Source organism: Callionymus lyra, chromosome 2, assembly GCF_982586985.1.
Source record: "Callionymus lyra chromosome 2, fCalLyr1.hap1.1, whole genome shotgun sequence".
Taxonomy (NCBI): Eukaryota; Metazoa; Chordata; class Actinopteri; order Syngnathiformes; family Callionymidae; genus Callionymus; species Callionymus lyra.
This window is the reverse complement of record NC_141819.1, coordinates 26,168,258-26,187,529: the sequence shown is the minus strand read 5'-3', so window position 1 is coordinate 26,187,529 and position 19,272 is coordinate 26,168,258. Positions and strand designations below refer to the sequence as shown.

The following is a 19,272-nucleotide window of genomic DNA, read 5'->3' as shown; positions in this document are numbered from 1 at the left end:
AAGATGAGGCTGAAAATAGTTTGGCTTTGTTGCTATTTTCAACCGGAATACTACGACAGCAACTTGCTGATCTTCGCCCCACATTACTACACAGAGATTGATGTTATTCAAAACTTTGTTGGCTTTCACCCATCGGCATCTAAAAAATAAATTTGGAGTTTATTTTTAAATAACGATCCATTTATTTTTGCAACTTTGCCCAAATAAAGCTGTAAACATAAGTGAAGAATAACGTACAGAATGTAGTTAATTATATATAATTATAATCTTGTTCAGTAGGGGTGTCAGAAAATATAAATATCAATAGTTCTTCTATTTTAAAGATACTTAATTGAAATAAAAACCATAAACGATTCGATTTAAAGAATTACACTCACCATTTAAGTATTTACGTTTGTTCATTAATTTTCTTTTGCAAATAAACTTCCAGAGGATATAATTATATTCCTGCGATGACTGAGGACGAGAGGATACAATCGGCTCGAGCAGCATATAATTCTTATGTCTGGACATCATTTGATTTAAAAAAATAAAAATAAAAAATAAAAAAATAAATTTATAAGTTACGACTGCGACAAGAGTCAAGCGGTCAATGAATTCTGCTACACCAGAGTCAAATACTTCATAGATATACTTGTTCCTGCACTATCACAATATATCGCAACATTTTTATATTTAATATTATAAGATTCTTGCCTACACACACCTCTTTTGTGCAGTAATGGAAGTCCATCCATTGAAAATCAGCTCATTATATTACATTGAAAGATTCACCCACTCACGTCCTGCTGCTTTCTAGTGAAAGACAAAATATTTAAAAATCTAAAGAAGCTAAAGTCAAACTGGTCAAGGGCTAAGCCCCCCCAGAAATTGAGATATTCAAGCTTCAAAGGTGACTGTGACTGAACTATTCTGGATAAATGGTGCTAACTGAGCTTTGGAATGATGAGTGGAAACTTGTGAGGATGAACGGCGGTGATGCTACGGGAGAATTGGCCTGTGTTGTGATACTTGTCTGGTGGGGGTGTGTGTTGCTGACCCCGGGAGAGTGATGGACAAACACGAGCGCCGGCGCACACTAACAAGTGGACATCACAGAGCTGGAGAACAATGAACCACATGACTGCACAGACGGAATAAAGTATTTCCCAAAGCCAATTTGCCTCCTCTGTCCGTCCTTATCTTTGCTGTCTTCAATTTATTTTCTAAACTCTATCCGTCCTCCTGTCATCACAACCTCTGCTTGTTCCGTCTGACAGCTCCGCGCAATAATAATCAGACGCATCAAACTGTGGCTCCCGAAAACAAGGGCCTGGAGTGTGGAGTTCCAACTGCCGAGAAGTGAAATCAATGTGAGGTCTATCAGGAAAGACGGACCTCAATTGATGTGAAGCCAGTTTGCTGAGTTGAATGAATATTGTTTGAATTGATGTTTTGATTCAGACGTGCCTTGTTTTATAATCTTGTATTTTCAAACAATTAAACTGTAAATAACGTAACCACAAGGCAGAAATGTAGAATATTTTAAAGTGCAGACGCTCCAGCAGAAATCAAAAAGCGCTGTAAGGTTTCTTAGAAGCAAGTTTCAAATAGGATTTACCAGCTTTTGCTCAGACAATGCTATCATGTCTGGGGCAGGATTAAAGGGCTTTGCAAGGACACTACAAGCTGCACATTTAAAAAAGCAAGCTAAACATAGAGCCAGTTGTAATTCAAGGATGGCTCTTATCCTTGGGAGCATTTGTATTACATAAGTCAAAGTTTGGATACATGCATTCTTATGTTGTTTTTTTGTTCCTGTTGACATTAAAATGTGTTTTTAAAATTGTTCGGCATGCGAAAGTGCTATATTTGTTTTAAAATATGCTACGTCTTAGTAGGAGTTGAGTTGTTAAGTTGAGTGTATTGAGATGTAGTAGTACTCATTGACACACGTACAGTACAACAAAATTGTCAACACAGTTACAATGACAGTTACTGCATCATTTAAAAAATGTTATTAAAAAATTTAGAGAATCATTATTAAAATATACAGTACAGTGGTAAAGCTACACTAATAGATATTGGCAGTACTGACTAGAGGTGTAAGTAAATAATTATATCTTAATTCCATGTATTGATATTCAATAGCACTGTTTTGAAATTAAAAATATTATTATTTTTATTTGTTTTCAACTTTGAAATAAACTTTCATTAAAAAAATAAAAAATACTTTATGGCTTTTATTTACTATAAATGGATGTACAAGCTTTTTGTGTACTATAAAGACAACAATTCAATGTTTTAATTATACAATTAACACTCATATTCATGGCGTTCATCCATTTGTGTGAACATACATGCACATTTTTTTATAGCATTCATTAATTTTTGTCTTCCAATTAAACTTCTAGCCCTTAGATGGCAGCATTCGTTGCATCCCCCACAGCTAAATCCCCATGATCCTGGCCATGACTGAGGATGAGAGGATACAGACAACTATAGCAGCTGTTGTTTGGACTTATTTTTCAAAGTGAATGAAAGCAGTTATGATTTAATCAAGAGTCATGCGGTCTGCAAAGTTTCCTTCAGTGTTACAATATATTGTCTGTCGCCCCCTGTGTCATAATGCGTATTGTGTAGCAAGTACAGAGCTCTACTCCACGGCAACATCCACCTGACGTGCGCAAAAGGCTAATACAAATGTAAATTCTATAGCAAGATAGCGAAAGGCCTTATCACTTAAGTCTTGTACACGCTTATTTTTTATTTACTTATTTTTATATTTTTTAGCCTATACATTTGGTATAAAATGACCCTTTCAGAAATGTTGGACCCGGACTATCGTTAATCGTCACTAATTCTTATTTACGAAAGTTTTTGATGAAGGTCAGACAAGTCCACAGCTCTCCCAATCCCTTTATTTCTTTTATCATTAGTGTCTTTTTTCTGGAATTCGTTATCAAAAAAATGTCATCCATACTTGCTGTCGGACTATGCTAATGAAAAAATGTCTTAAATCACTTTCACTTTTAATCAGTGTTGAACCGTGTTCCTGAGGCAGTGACTTTTTTCAGAAACTTTTCAAAGAGATAAAGGAAGAGAGTTGGATTGGATACGGTTGGCTGAGCTCTTATCACAGTATTGTGACTGTGAGCAAAAGTGTAACAGGTCTCCATGGGTCAGTCTGTTGCTGTCCACTTATTCCCAGAGATTGACTGGTCTTTTAATAAGCACAGCCATGCAAGGCTTCACTGGGAACTGTGTCTGTTGTAGCCAGACTTGAATGGAAAGAAGGACGAAGGAGGTTAAATAAATAGTTTAAAGTATCCCATTGATGAATATATGATTGGCATCTGACCAGAGGTTAAACTCAAGAGATGGGACACCAAGAGGATGGTGCGTTCACCTACGAACAATACGTGCTATGACAGATATGCAGCGAAGGGTGTGAGAAATGGAGGATAAGAATGTAGCTGAGGGTGACAAATCCGGGATTAGACGCTCTTATAACAAGAAAAATGTGAACCCTTCAGGTTCCAACAGGAGAAGACGCAAGGTTGGGTTAATCCCAACAGCAAATCCTGCTCAGCCCTGCTGGTCCAAGAAGACTACATATGCAATACATTGTCAATAATGTTTTTCAGGGCTTGTGTCAACAAGCTGGAAGCACAAGATAATGTAAGAAAATTCTACACATAATCAAAGAGAGTCAACATGAGTTGGCTCTCGCGGTCAGAATGGTCGACACTTTTTGATTTTTTTCAGGATACTTGTGCTTACAAAGCAGCTTTTCTGAGTGATTCTGTAATAGATGGTCCTAGCAACCTTTGTGTCGTTTGATTTAAACTACATCTGAAAGCAGAGAACCCAGACTTTTATGATGGCACCCGGCCCAGTCTCTTATTCAGGCTTCTCAACTCTGGAGCCACTGGTGGGATAAAATAAATAAAATGGTTTCTGAGAGCTTTGGTATGACATGCACATGTATGTTGATGGTTACATGCTAAATATGCACAGCTCCGGGGATGTGTTCAGTGAGAGGGTTTGGGAAAACCACAGTTGGTGAGTGTTAATTGAGTTGTTTATTGTTCAATATTGAGTTTGAAAATGTGTCCAGGAGTAAGTTTTTTGAACTTGAAGGCTGATTGACAGTGTTACTGTATTACATGGACACAAAAAGTGAATTAATGATGAATATCCAGGATGAAATATTGCTTTTTTAATGTAAAAGAAATGTTGAATGGTGATATTTTTTATCTGTATTACTTAATTGTAGTGATGTGCTGATGATGCTTCATGAAGCAGTGTCATGTTGTTTAGAGGTCAGTAGGTGGCGCCATCAGTTTTAAAATGAGTTGATTTTTCATCAGAACAGTTGTTCACAACAAAGGAAAATATTACAAAGACCGCCATCTAGTGGGCTCTGAACACAATGACACTGCTTCATGAAGCTTCATCAGACCGTCACTACTCAATTGTGTCAATTTATTTATTTTATTTAAACAGTTTTTAAATGACTCGCTTTACACCAAGTGGTCTCATATATTGACGAAGCTATAACAAAGAAAAAAAAAACGTACAGACATTGAACTTTTGGAACATTTCCTCTAAATGAACACAGGTCACCTGAATGAAATTATCTTATAGTAGTTTAAATACTCGTTCTGGTACTTGTTTTACTGTATAATTTATTCACAACATACAAACATCATGTCGTGTACTCCTGTACCAACATTGAATCTGATCGGCACCATCCCAGTTGCTGTTCACGTCCTTATTTATAGTGAGTTATAGTTCTTTTGAGCTTTTAGATGATTAGAACTCGTTTAAGGTAAGGTAAGGTAAAACTTTATTGATCCCTCAGGAGGTCTCCTTTGGGAAATTGTTTTTTACCAATAGCCAGCAATTTTTCATGAACAATAAAAAATAATACATAAAAAATAAAGTAAGAAGAACATAAAGAGGAAGAACAAGATGACACAATCTAAGTCTAAAGACAAAGACAAAGAACATGGGTCAAGGAAAAAAAAACAAAAAAAACAACAAAGACAAAGATACAAAGACTAACATGGAACAGAACATCAAGATACTTTCACTCCACTCCTGCCCCCGAACTCAGAATTGTACAATTTAATAGCCCGAGGGATGAATGAGTCCCTGAGTCTATTTGTTTTGCACCTGGGTAGGAGCATTCGTGCACTCATTCTGCTTCTCTGCTCACTGATGACAGTGTTCAGAGGATGACTGTCATCATCCATGATGGACAGTAGTTTGTTCAACGACATCCTCTCAGCAACTGTCACCAGTGAGTCCAGCTTCATTCCAACCACAGAACCAGCCCTCCTGATCAACCTGTCCAACCTGTTGACACTCCTCTTGGACACATTTCCACCCCAACACACCACAGCATAGAACAGGACACTGGCCACCACAGACTGGTAGAACATGCAGAGGAGCTTCTTGCAGATGTTAAATGATCGAAGCCTCCTCAGAAAGTACAGTCTACTCTGAACCTTCTTATACACATGGTCTGTGTTGCAGGACCAGTCCAGTTTACTGTCCATCCACACACCGAGGTACTTATAGTTGTCCACTATCTCCACCTCGTCGCCTCTGATGGACACTGGACGTGGCTTTGTCCTGGACCTCCCGAAATCCAAGACCAGCTCCTTGGTTTTTGAGGTGTTCAGCTGCAAGTGGTTCCTCTCACTCCAGTCCACAAAGTCACGTATCAGACTCCTGTACTCGTCTTCGCTGTTGTCCCTGATGCATCCAACAATGGCAGTGTCGTCAGCATACTTCTGGACGAGACTCAGCTCTGAGTTGTAGCAGAAGTCTGAAGTGTAGATGGTGAAGAGGAGAGGGGCCAGTACTGTCCCCTGAGGTGCTCCTGTACTGCACACCATAGTGTCAGACTTGATGTCCTTCAGCCTGACATACTGTGGTCGATCAGTAAGGTAGTCCGTAATCCAGGAGACCAGACCAGGGTCCACATGCATCTTAGTCAGTTTGTCCTGCAGCAGAGTGGGTTGGATAGTGTTGAAGGCACTAGAAAAGTCCAGGAACAGGATTCTCACTGAACCGCTTCCTTTATCCAAGTGGGAGTAGGTCCGATGCAGGAGGTGAAGGATGGCATCTTCCACACCAACTGCTGGCTGGTAGGCAAACTGCAGGGGGTCTTGCGCGTGCTGGACTTGTGGCGTGAGATGTTTGAGGACCAGCCGCTCCAGTGTCTTCATCAGCTGCGAAGTCAGTGCCACCGGTCTGTAATCGTTCAGCACACTCGGTCGGATCTTTTTAGGGACTGGAACGATACAGGAAGTCTTCCACAGAGTTGGTACTTTCCCCAGCCGTAGACTGAGGTTGAAGACATGCTGGAGTGGCTCAGCTAGTTCAGCTAGTTTCTGGCTGAGATTCGTTCCCACAACCGTTGTTTTATTCCAAGAAAGAAGCCTCGTCTCCAGCTGCGGGTCTGTGTGTTTAACAGAGTGAAAATGGACAATAATCATCATTAAAACAAAGCATCTGATCTACGTGACCATTTTTTCTCAGTGGCTGTTGTTCCCTTGTCTTTTCTCGTTGGCTCTTCTCATTTCCTTCTGGGGAGTTCTCCTCATCAAGTCTTCGAACGTTGGTATTGTGTGACAGATGATGATTTGCCCTCTGTGGACAACAAATCTACCCAGTGACTGCTTTGTGCTCTGTGCGTTTGTGTTGCAGTAATTGTTTGGCGCCATCGTGTTTGGCAGCAGACGCAGACATTAGTCAGACAGTCCTGTTTGAAAATGATTCAGCTCCTACTTCTAAAGGGTTTTTTTCATTAAATATGGAGAATGAGTCTCGCAATTTTTTGATGGATTGAGGAATTTTTAATGGCAGTATGAATAAAAAAGTTAATTAAAATCCTTGTTTGAATGTATCGTGAAACACATTCCCATTTGACAATTGAAAAGCCAACGAACAAAAGTGAAAAAAATCAAATGTGACTTTTATTTAATCCACTTTGCTTTTGTTGGAATTAGTTTGTTCTGTATTCCAGGCTTCTTTCCGGGAACTGGATATTTCAAGTAAAAAGCAAACGTCTGTCTGAAGGACATCTCCACCTTGGCAAGCAAGTTAATTCGTATTACAGGCAAGGTCACCGCAATTAAATCAAATTGTGGCGTTTTCACTTTTATAACACCATAACTGTAAAGTTTTTTAATCACACTGTTCAATCCTTTCTTCAAGATTTGTCCTCATGCTCCCATTTTTCAATTATGTGTTCATTAATACACAGAAATTATTAATCTAACTAAAGTCAAAATACTGCTATTATTAGCGTGTCATTGTTGTTACCATGGTAACTGCTTTTCTTATTTGCCGATTACAAACGTGGGAAGTGTAATTGGATGTCGATATGAGCATTTACTCTGAATATGCTTCTATGAAGACTCTCTGATGAACAACAGCCAACAGAAAATCTTTTGGTCTAAATTGCTTTTTTTGTTTGCACCATTTCAATGTTGTTATGTGGTCAGTTAACACTATAGGGAGGTACTTGAGGCCAAGATGTTCTCAGACAAATCAGTGAAGTGAATTATGCAGATTGCAGAGAAAAAAAAGATTGTATTGATTTCTCGGAAGTCTTTGTTGATTCCTTGAAAGGAGTCTCAAGCTGCTCCTGGATTCAGATTTTGACCTCAGCTACTTTTTCTAGGATTCGAGGTATTTTATTTTTATTCATCCCACACTGTAAGCCAAAAAAAACATAGTGGGGTCAAGTACAACAAACATAATGTGAAGATTCTACCTTTCTTAATATGGTGTAATATGGATGGGAACAGTATATTGTTAGATACAATCAGACCGTGGCCTATAAATCAATGATGCAGACCGAGATTGGAATTATTTTTTGTTTCTTTATGTGTCGGAAACTAAATGGATAGAAGTAGGTCCTGTCTTGGAAGATGAATGATAAGATTGTACACATTCGCAGTAGTCTAGAAGAGTGTAAGAATGAAAGAGTTTAGGAGAGATTTACTTAGATAGATATTCAATAGCATTGTATTAATTTAGTTCAAATTTATTTTATGTTATATATTTGTATAGTGTGTGTATGAAAGATGATCATTTGATTTTCTCAATATTGAATGAACACTCAACTATTTACAGCGTTTATTATTTTGTAGTTATGTGCTGATGAGGCTTCATGAAACAGTGTCATGTTGTTTAAAGGTCAGTAGGTGGCGCCATCAGTTTAAACATGATGTGATGTTTCATTAGAACAGTTGTTCAAAACAAAGTAAAATAGTGCATATACTTCCATCTAGTGGACTCTGACAATAATGACACTGCTTCATGAAGCTTCATCAAACCATCACTAATATTTTGTGTGGTGCAATTAAACCTCCGGCCACTAGTTGGCAACATCCGTCATTTCTTCTGTGCCAAATTTTAACTACATCTGACTGTTACTCATGTGCATCCAATATGGCTAATGTTAAGCATTGAATGTTTACGGTATGATTGTTTTTGGCCAATTATATTCTTTAAGAGAAACAATATATCGTTAATCCTACAGTATCTCAATGTATCATATCGTCACACATGTATCGTGATACGTATCGTATCGCCAGTTTTTGCCAGTACACAGCCATGGTTGAAGGCGTACAAAATATACTCTGTTTTAAATCCAAAATTTTCATGTGTTTCAGAATAAAGTGATGGACATTGACGCCGTGAAAGTCAAGCTGCAGGTAAGAAGAGAAACGCTGATGTGTGTGGTTTTGTTTCTTCATCGCGTCAGATCAGACCAGTGCTGACAGAATCAATCTTGACACTACATACAGTATAATCTCACAATGGTTTGTTTCTTTCGTTAAACACACGTCTCTGTTCCTTCAGACCTGCAATTCTAGACTTTACACAACAGACATTTTATCTTTAACTATTATTTTCCAAACGGTTGCCATGGGAACAAGGACACATTTCCTACTTGTGATTACAGTATTTTTTTTATTGAATTTAGCTTCTAGTTTTGGCTTTTTTCCAAACTAAAAAAGAAAGAAACACCACAAGTGCAAACAAGTTTGAGTCATGTTAGTAGTTCTGGTATAAATTTGCTATAATAAATTCCTGTTTTTCTCTTGTGTTTAGATCTGGGATACTGCAGGGCAGGAGCGTTTTCGCAGCGTCACCCATGCTTATTACCGCGATGCTCATGGTAGGTCACTCGGCTTATTCCTCCCTGTTATCCTTTCTAACGGCAGAGTTCTCTCCTGATGCAACAACCCTCCTGGTTGTGTCCGTGTGTCTATTCCTTTAAACAAAAGCTAAACACCGGTTGGAAAAATGAGGTTGCCTTTGGCTCAGTGAGTGGTAGGACTTCAGTGAGGTTTTTCTCCTGTGTGCGTGTGCGTGTGTGTGTGTGTCTGTGTGTATGTGTGTGTGTGTGTGTGTGTGCAGCAGCATCTGAGCACTGATAATATTGTGCCTGAGGCCAAACCTGAAAGACAGCAGGTGTTCCGGAACACACACTCAGAAACTGAATCCCCAAATCTCTAGTGCAGCATAAACTTGTTCTCTGGTGGTTTTTATGTCGGGTTTTTTTTACCTTTAAATTCCTGTACTTATTATTAATTTTAACCACGTTAACAAATCATCCCAAACTCATTACAACACCTTTGGAAAAACGTTGTGGATGCAACACAAGTGATTCATTTCAGAAGTCAGTGTTCAAAACTGGATGTTATTCATGGGTTCAGTGGTGTGTGTTCACGTGGGTGGGGAATGGACTCGTACAAGGCCAGTTTCCAGAGATACTGTCTGGACCAGTGCTGCCCCTTTGCTGATCTTTAACAACGCACCCTGTTAGCGGTGAGTTCCTCTCAGAGCTGTCCTATTTTTACAAGAAAAAAAACTTGGTTTTGACAGAGCAAAACAAGGAAGAGGAAGCAGCCGGTGCAGAGCTGTCACCCAGAGCTATTGATTCCCGTCTGAAAGATTTTAAACTCGCAACAACTGCAACGCTTCTTTCCGACTTCATTTGTGGCTATTAAAGAATTAAAAAAAAAAGCTTTATTATCAAAGGCTCAGCTCGGCTGCATTGTGATTGTGGCTATTCCAAGAGTTGATGAATAGATTCTGCCATGTGCCTCGTTTTCCTGCCAGCTTTACCCACAATTCATTAGAATTCAACGCTTATGCTTTTGATTTATTACTCTGGTGACCAACTTCAGTGTGCATTGGATGAAAAGACTTTCAAAATTCATTTTATTGAATATTCATTTTTATTTTTCAAAACAAAAAGAATACACACATGTCAATCAAGATTTTTTTTTTTCTGCAGCCCTCAATTTACAGTAAGTAATTTATATTTATATAGCGCTTTTCCAGACCAGGGTCACAAAGCGCTAAAACAATCAAAACAATACCCAAAAAAATATATACCTTAAAGATCAAGATAACACTGAGAACAACAGAGGAGTTCCAGAAAATAAATGAAAAACCTGCACAAATAAGAATGTCTTAAGATGTTTCTTGAAAGAGTCAGTAGATCATCAAACACAGAGGGAGAGGAAGATCGTTCCAAAGCTTAATACAGGCGAAAAAAAGGGACTCTATTTTTCCCTCAAATTGCCCAAATTCACTGAATATTATTATGCAAAACATAAACAGCAAAAATATAAATGATATCTCCTAAAGATGTTTATAAAGAAAATCTGCTAAAAGACGTCTGTAGCCAAGTCTTCACAAGAGTTACTCATTTTTTGTTCTTAATTGCAAAAAAATGGCAAAAAATCCATGATGTTTGCGTTTCTCAAATATGTCACATTGAGTGATTGAAGACTTTGAACACAGTTGACAACTTCTGAGGAAGATGGAGTGCCTTTTTCTGCTGGTTATCTCCACTAATGACAGTTCTACTCAACCATGTTTTGTCACCTCCGAGCAGAAGTGACACTTTTCTTTATTTAGTGCTGCGTCCCCTGGTGTCCACGGCTTAATGAGAAAACAGGAGCGGAGCTAATGACTCCTGTTGCACTTCCGTGCAAAACTGTTGCGAGGCACAGAGGGTTCCAGCTGAGTCCTCTTAAACATGTCCGACTCCGTATCCCACCGTGGCCATGACAGTTTGTCGTTTCCTCTGCAGGGGGAGAAACACCAGGTTGTTTTTTTCATCAAGCAAAACATCAGAGTAATATAATATAATGGAGAATTGAAGAGTGTAGAAGCGAGTAGAGGCAGAATGGAAAGGAAGGATTGAAAAAGGAGATGAAGTGTAACAACAAGGGCTTTTCAAATGTAACTAAAGCCAAAGTGGTAAAGAGTGAGAAGAGGTTTTAACACTATAGGGCGAGAGTGTCAATCTCACGTCTCAAGAGGCAAAAAACAGCCTAAGACTGTTACTGGCACTCCTGACCAGAGTCTCATACAGATGTTATTTTTTCATTGTTGTGGGTTAAATACATTACTATTACAATTACTATCTTTATTTTTTTTTGTTATCCAACACCAATCTTCTTCACATGTCAACCTTTTTGTTCTTGTAACTTGTTACATCAATAATCTCTGTTGCTTATCTTATCTTAAACACCACCTATCTTCAAATGAACGTTAATGTGTTTTGACTCACTAACAACACGTGCTATAGTATAGAATAATGGTTTTCGACTGGTCTAGCTTTGGCACCAGTAATGACAAGTTGTGACCCAAATGAATTACTATTTAAATATACTGAAAGAGAAAACATGTTAAACTGAGATATTAAACAATATAATGGTTTATTATAAGAAGACAAGGATTGAAAAGGTGTTTAGAAAGAAGTTTGTTTGAAAGTCCAGTTAGATTTTAAATGAAGTAAGTTTCAAGTCAAAATTATTTTTAGTAAATAAGATCCTACATATTTATCAGTAAAATATTGATATGATGATATATAAAGGGTTTTTCTTTTCCACGATACTGTATCAATATTCAATGATATTGTATCGTTTTAATTATTCATTGAGATTTTTTGCATTTTTGGCTCGCAAATAATGTTTGGTGTTACAATAGTTGTTTTATAGTTTAAAGTCGAAAAGGTTGTGGACATTTTTTTATATATAATTAACATGGAAATATTTACAGCATTTTTCATTTTTCTATTGCAATTAAACTTCCATCCTCTAGTTGGCAGGAGTAAGTACATCCTCTGCAGCTAAATGAGATCCTGGTCATGACTGAGGACGAGAGGATACAGTCAACTCCAGCAGCTTTTAAAGCTGATGTTTGGACATATTTCGGTTTCAAAGCAGTTACGACTTTGTCAAGAAAAAAGACAAATATATCCTTGTTCCTATATTATCACAATATTTCGTATTGTTTCCCCCCTATAGTGATTCGTATCGTATCACCAGACTCTTGTCAATACACATCTATTTATCAGTTGCTCTTATACTTGGTCCATTTTTGTTCTCTTGGTCTGCAGTGCTTTCTGAATGAAGTGAAAAAAGGTTAATCTCTTAACCCTTGTGTTATCTCAGGGTCAAGGTGACCCAAAGGCCAGAAAACAAATATAATTGTTGTTGGTGTTGCTTTGTCCAGAAATACATATGCAGTGGTGGACCTTGAACCATAGATATATTTGTTTTCAGGCCTCTGGGTCTACTTAACCATAACTTAAAAAAAGTCTTAAACCCATGATCATTGTTTTACATTGTTTAAAGTCAAGTTAATTCAATATAAAATCTAATTATTTTTTGCACAGGCGAGGGGGTCTAGAACATTTTCACGAACCTTAAGATGGTCATGACCTCCTTATTTAGAACCACTTTCAAATTGCATTTTAATAACCAGACTTTCTTAGATCGTTCTCTCTCTTTCAACCTTTATTTTCTTCAGATTACTTGTTATTCCAGTGCCAAACAGAAACGTGGTCGGTAGATGAACTGTTGGTTGAGAAGTTGTAAGTGGCTCAAAGAAAAGAAAAAATAAATCGTTTCCTAAAATGTTAACTTCCACGGCAACCAGCTCCTAATATATCGACTGATCTGTATCCAAAAGCTGCAGTGTCTCTTCTGACGAGGCGTTTTGGCTGCTCAAATGGCTCCATACCTCCTCCTCCTCATTCCCAGGAGCTTCAAAGCATTAACTGACGTGGAGGTCGAGTCTCGGTAGAACACCCACCTGTCTAATTTAAATAACACAGAGTATTAATATATCTGGTCTGTTCTTAACTACAACACCTGCTGGTGGACCACTATGAGTGAGGAGTGTTTAAAATATACAGAATGGTTTTCCGTTCGGAGCTGCTTTTCCTTCAGAAGGGATCTTGAAATAATTGGAATAATTAAACGCTAAAACTTTAATGAGGGCAAAGGTGTCGTCTCGAAGGTTTCACAATCGGGCAGACGGACAAAATTGTCTTTTGAATATTTCACTAAGGTCGTTTTGCTCGTGCAAATTGGTGGAATACAGATGGGATACATGTTAAATTCATGATTAATTATTATTTCATTCATTTTTCTTAAACTTACTCGTATAGTTTGCACTGTGTGTGTTTTTGTCTCTGTGTGCCCTGTGGCCGGTTCAGTGCGTCCCCTGCCTCTCGTCCTCAGTAGCTGGGATAGACTCCATTCTGAAATAAGAAAATATATTGTAGAAAATAAATACATAGTGAATACAGAGGTAGGTTTAATTAAGATACATGCTTTATGAAAAGGTATTATTTACTATTTCATTTTTAAGCTTTTAAATATTTTGTAACAGAAAGTTGTGAAGTGATTTCATACGTTACATAATGTCAACCAGTTCACTCTTTCAGTCGTGCCCTCTGAACTAAGGTATACTTTTGAAGTGTAGGAAGTGTTGCAGTTTCTCTGTACTTTATGTTACAAAGTCATGCCCCCAAGCCTCAGCTGAAAACACATTTTACTCTATAATGGTGCCAAACACGACAGCAAAGTGCCCTTCATGCAGCTCTATGAAGAAGTACGACTTTTTTTTACAGTAGTATATTGCAGAGCCTGGAACCGGCCATTATCATATCCTTTTCCCCTCAGTTCTGTCTTACAGGGTCACTAATGAGTGACCGCGGGCATCAGTTAGTAGCATATGCCGTGTCGAGCTAAACTGTAAGATGGAAAAGGAGGGGAAAAACGATGATCAAGAGACGAGCGAGGAAAAATGGGGGAAGTAACAACAATTTATGCAGTGGGCCAAAAATAAAAACCAGTGACGATGACAATCCATGGGAAGTGAGACTAGTTTTTATTCATTTTCTCTATGAAGAGTTAACATTAACTAGAGAAATAATAAAGAAACACAATTAATTCATGTTTTGAACGTCTTCTCCAAGCTTTGTCTAGAGAAGTAATCTAGTTATTTTAGTCTCGCCTTTCACCTTTTTTCTAAAAATACCACTTGTTATCCAGCGGTTGAGTGTGTTTTCGCTGGCAGAGCTATTTCCAGCCGTGCTGCCTCAGATAATAATGACGGGGATGGAGGAGCAGGATGCTGCTGGCAGTTGTGCTCATTTTCCCTTCAAGTAACTTTGGGGCGAGCGGATCTGCCTGAGGGGATAAAGTCATTAGTCAGATGTGTGACACTCATACAGACACGGCAAGAAAAAACCTCGGCGCAGATGTTTATTCGGCACAGTCGTCGCTGTTCACGTAGAACTCTGGAATGTCTGCAGGTGTCGTCTCGGCAATCATTTCCTTCATTGCATCTTAATGATTAGTCAACATTGTTATCCATCACTGCTAACAAAAGGAAGTCAATATAGATTCCATTCTAGCTTTTTCAATCAATTTCTCGTCTGACTGAGGTTGAATAAATACAACCAAGACAATGTTCTTGATGTAGCTTTGTTTTCATAATTACATTATAACATGTTTGAAAACCTCTAAAACACAGTACAAAATAGCTCTACTTTTCTAATATCAACTAATACACAACTAAGAGACTAATCTCTCCTGTGTCTACTGGATGTACCGAGGTCAAGAACACACCTGGCTAAGGTGTGGCCTTCCTGTATTCATGCAGTCCTTCATAATCCCTCCTGTTGTGAATTTCCTCTAGAGGGAGGCGTCCTAAAAAGGCATCTGTGCCGCCTCACCCAACTTGTCCCAGATATTAACAACTTCAATCCTAAACATTTACTCCCATTTACAACAATAATAAAGTTAAAAACACAAGTGTAGTAACATTTTCTACATTTGCTCATATGCACAAATGTTGTTAAAATCAGTATAAGGGTCTACAAGAACTCGGTCAATTCATAGCACCTACTTTGTGTGTTAGAATAATAAAGATACAGAATAATAATAGAATGAGAAAATAAATGGTACAAGTCCGGCCAGGCTCTGATGACATCAGTGTTGGGTAAGTGGCTTTAAAGCAGTAACTTGGTTACATTACCAACTACCTCTTTGAAAAGTAACTCAGTTACTGTACTAAAACTTTTAAAGTAACTAGTTACGAGGGAAAGTAACAGTGTAAGGCCAGTGTAAGTTGTGATGTTGTGATTAATAAATTCAGACAAAAGGTAATAAGAAAAATGAAATAAACAAAAACAAACAAAAAAAGAAATTAGGGTCGCATGGATTGTACATTTTGTGGCCAATCCAGATTGCAGATGCCAGTTTTAGGAACTTTAACACACACAAAAGTCACCTTTTTATTTTACTATTGATCACACAAACCTATTAAATGATAAAACAATACAATTTAATAACACTGTAAAAAACTTAAACAACAACCTTTAAAGGACAATAACAATTTCAATTTCAATAAAACATCATGTTCTTGAACACACAGCAATCCCATTGTCATTATTGTTTTGTCTTTTTTATTTCAAGACTAAACACATAAATGTCCGTCTATTTATCATCATGTAGGAATAAAAATAGCCTTTATTAAAGAATAAAAAAAAGATCTGCCGGTGTGGGTCTCAAACTATCGACCGTATGCAGGCTTCGAATTTAAACTTTTTAAGGTCACGGTCAAGTGTTGCCTTAAAGAAGAGCATAAATTTTAGGGCACCAAGGCAAACATTTCTTTCGAAGTAGGGGCACCAAAGCTTGTATTCAAAGTTTACTAAAAGTATACAAATCCACATATGTTACACACTTCGTGGCTGACAGCCATGAATCGACAACATCGACAGATTTAGGAACTGGCACGTTTCAAGGGCAAACAAACTACTTAATACTTTTAGCACTGCTTTTAAACAATGAAATAAACTTACCTAAAAAGTTGTGTATTTTTGTGTAACAGCCTGTAATTCCTCATCTTTCCATTTTTTTTCCCCCTTTTCTTGCTCGTCATTTTTAAAGTTGGCTGCCTGACCAAATTTCACCGGACACCTTACCTCCTTCGAGACGCTGATGTAACGAGTGTATCACTCGGAAATGCTCGGCTGTTTCCATCGTCACTTAACCTTTGACACAAGCTTCCAAAATGGCTGCCCACATGTTGTTTACCTTTTACCGTTAGATATTGAAAAGTTGAAAATGTTAAATAACAGTCTAGTCGGGAAAATTTGATTGTGTTCATTCGACGAAACAATTGCACTTCCAGTATTTATTAACAAATTAGAAGCCAAGGACGGTCACGGCAAGTTGTTGCCGTAAACACAGGTACATTTTTCAGGGCGTTAAGGCAAGCGTGGAGGACGGTCACGGCAAGTTACGTGGTTGCCGCGGTAAAATTGGAGACCCTGTGTATGGCTCTGCCAAGTGAGCAAGTTAAACTGAAGTATGTTGCCTGTATTTAACGAGTAACAAACCCTGTAAAGTCTCAGTGATGATTAACACGTTGGCGGTTTTTGACAAAGTAATAACTTACAGGACTTGTTACTGCAAAAACTAACGTTACTGTAACACGTAACCTAAGGACACGTTACTCCCAACCCTGGATAACATCTGGTTGATAAGAGGACAAACCCTCTTGGTGGTGACTTGTTTCCATTTCGTCAAAGTATTAAATGGCACATGATTATTTCACAATATTAATTGACATGCTCAACCAATACTAAGCATTAAAGCTAAAACGGTGAAGACCCCTGGTCTCATGATTACAACTACAGAGTAACACCTGAGCCTCTGGAAGTTGTATTTGAAATGAACTTCTACCTCGTGAGAGTAATAACTTTTCATTATAAGTCAATTGCATGTTGAAGTCAAGGTAAGAAAATGCCTGAGTAAGCGATTAAGTATCAGAGGAAAGCATGTCGTGGTTGCATCTTTTCTTCTTGTTTTTTACTGATTCTTGCAGTGAATATGTGGCACATTTGTTACTCACGAGAGGGAAGAAAACCATTAAGTGGTGCAGGAGGTCAGAATGATGCACCTTCCCGTGCAATTTTAAGTCATTTTCTCAGCAGGATCTGATCTTCAGCAGAGACTATTATCAGCTAATTACCTCCATAACGCCCCCTCTGTTCCAAAAGCTAATCCTCCATTATGACTTACACAAAACCCATTTGTCTTCCCAATGCCTCCCCCCGAGCTCCCGTCTGAAATCACGGCTGGAATATTATCTCTCGTGGATTATATACTGTACATACATCGTTTATCAGTCGAGGAAAACCTCTAAGGCCTTATCTCAAATCACTGATGGTTATGGTCTGGTCAACAAGTCAATTGTCCAATAAGTGGTTGCAAGGAGGAGAAGATGGAGGACGCAAGATAACTCGCAAGATAGTTCCAAGTTAAAGGACTGGAACTCTGATCAAGTGACAAAAATATATTCAACATTAGAAATATGCGGGAAACACTATTTAACTGTAATTTAATTATATTGGTAAACTGCAAAATGACTCAAAGAAACATCTTGTCAAACCATCCAAACATGTTGTTGACCAGTCACATTCATTTTCAAGTCGCAAATATTTCAGGAATTCACCGGAAATCCAATTCACCGAGAATGTCTCACCCTCCATATAATTGGCTCTGAAAAACTTCTTGTGTCTTGGAAATGACTTTCACCTTCGATCACGACATAATAGATGTTGCTCAATTATATCCGCGACAGTATTTATGACGGCTCCTTTTCCTGAGCCGCCGTACGGCACAGAAAACCTCCGACTGTAAATCCCGAGGAGGCTGGAAGGAGGTGTGATGGAGCGAAGTGAACCATAAAGAGCGCTGCAATCCATCAAGTCTGGGATTTTAATCTGGGTGTATAATCGCCAGCTGACATCGGACGCACTCCAAACAAGCAACACAGCTGTATTTGCATCTGGATGCCAAGAGGTTCCAAAGTCTTCTTTAAAGGGTGACATTTGAAGCTCCAGGGTAAAACCCCAGATCTGAACAGCTGTTTCTTTCCTAATTATGAAGAAAAAGAAATTGCTTTTATGTGCAAATTGCTTTTTTCCCTTGTTCATGAAATCATGAAAAAAGAAAAGCCTTTAAACACTTTTTAATTATGCAAACAGATGTAGTGTAGTTGGTGTAGATCCGTGGTAAACAAACATGTCAAACCGAGGACAGCTGCACCCGATTAAAAATAATGGAAAGATAAAACATGTCGTCAATTTTATCATAACTCTGAGGGTCCTTTAAATCAAAGAGTTCCGTGATGAATATGAAGAAAACTTAATTTAGAATAAACATTTTTTTTTTAAATGACACAAAGATAATGCCGTATATAAGGGTATCAAAATTGTTATTATATCTTGACATTTTATGGGTTTGGGTTTGATTGATATTATATTTCACTTCATATTCACATTTTATTATTCTCCTTAGAAGTCATTTAAGCATGCCATGATATAATGTAAGTAGGCTAAAATTGTTATGTTGTTAATAAACATGTATTTTTAAACTAAGGAAAGAAGAAAGTATTTAAAAAAATTATTTGAGTTTTTTTTATTATTTAATTGTGGACCAAAGATTTCCCCCAAAAAAGTTGAAAATAAAAATTGTAGCTGTAGGTGTCAACTTTTCTACAACAACTTTGTTTATTACAAACCTATGTTTGGTCAAAGACTAATTGATTGATACAATATTACCGTTTTAACACTAACGGCGTTTAAGGGAACTTGTTGCTTAACCATGTGGTCGGCTAGTTAAACTAACCTACAAAAATACACACATAAATACCTTATCACTAATATTTATACAATCGCTAATGGGAACTTGTTGTGTTAGCATGTGGTCGGCTAGTAAAGCTAACCTACAGCAAGACATGTTGGCAGTATCTTCCACATACCTGCGTTTGATTCAGAAGTATATTCATCATGCATTAAAAAAAGCTATTCTCCAGGGAACATTTCTGCTTCTGGCAGCTGATAATCGTAAAAACATGCAGACGCCATTTTGT

The 19,272-nt window shown here is 37.8% G+C and overlaps 1 protein-coding gene across 1 annotated transcript in view; it reads left to right on the top strand.

The window, feature by feature from the left end:
- rab26 (RAB26, member RAS oncogene family) overlaps window positions 1-19,272 on the top strand; it is a 54,433-nt gene that overhangs the window by 17,495 nt on the left and 17,666 nt on the right. The window contains exons 3-4 of the mRNA XM_087782876.1: window positions 8,679-8,720; window positions 9,121-9,187. Of these exons, the coding sequence (XP_087639002.1) occupies window positions 8,679-8,720; window positions 9,121-9,187 (109 nt within the window). The remainder of the gene's footprint in view (window positions 1-8,678; window positions 8,721-9,120; window positions 9,188-19,272) is intronic.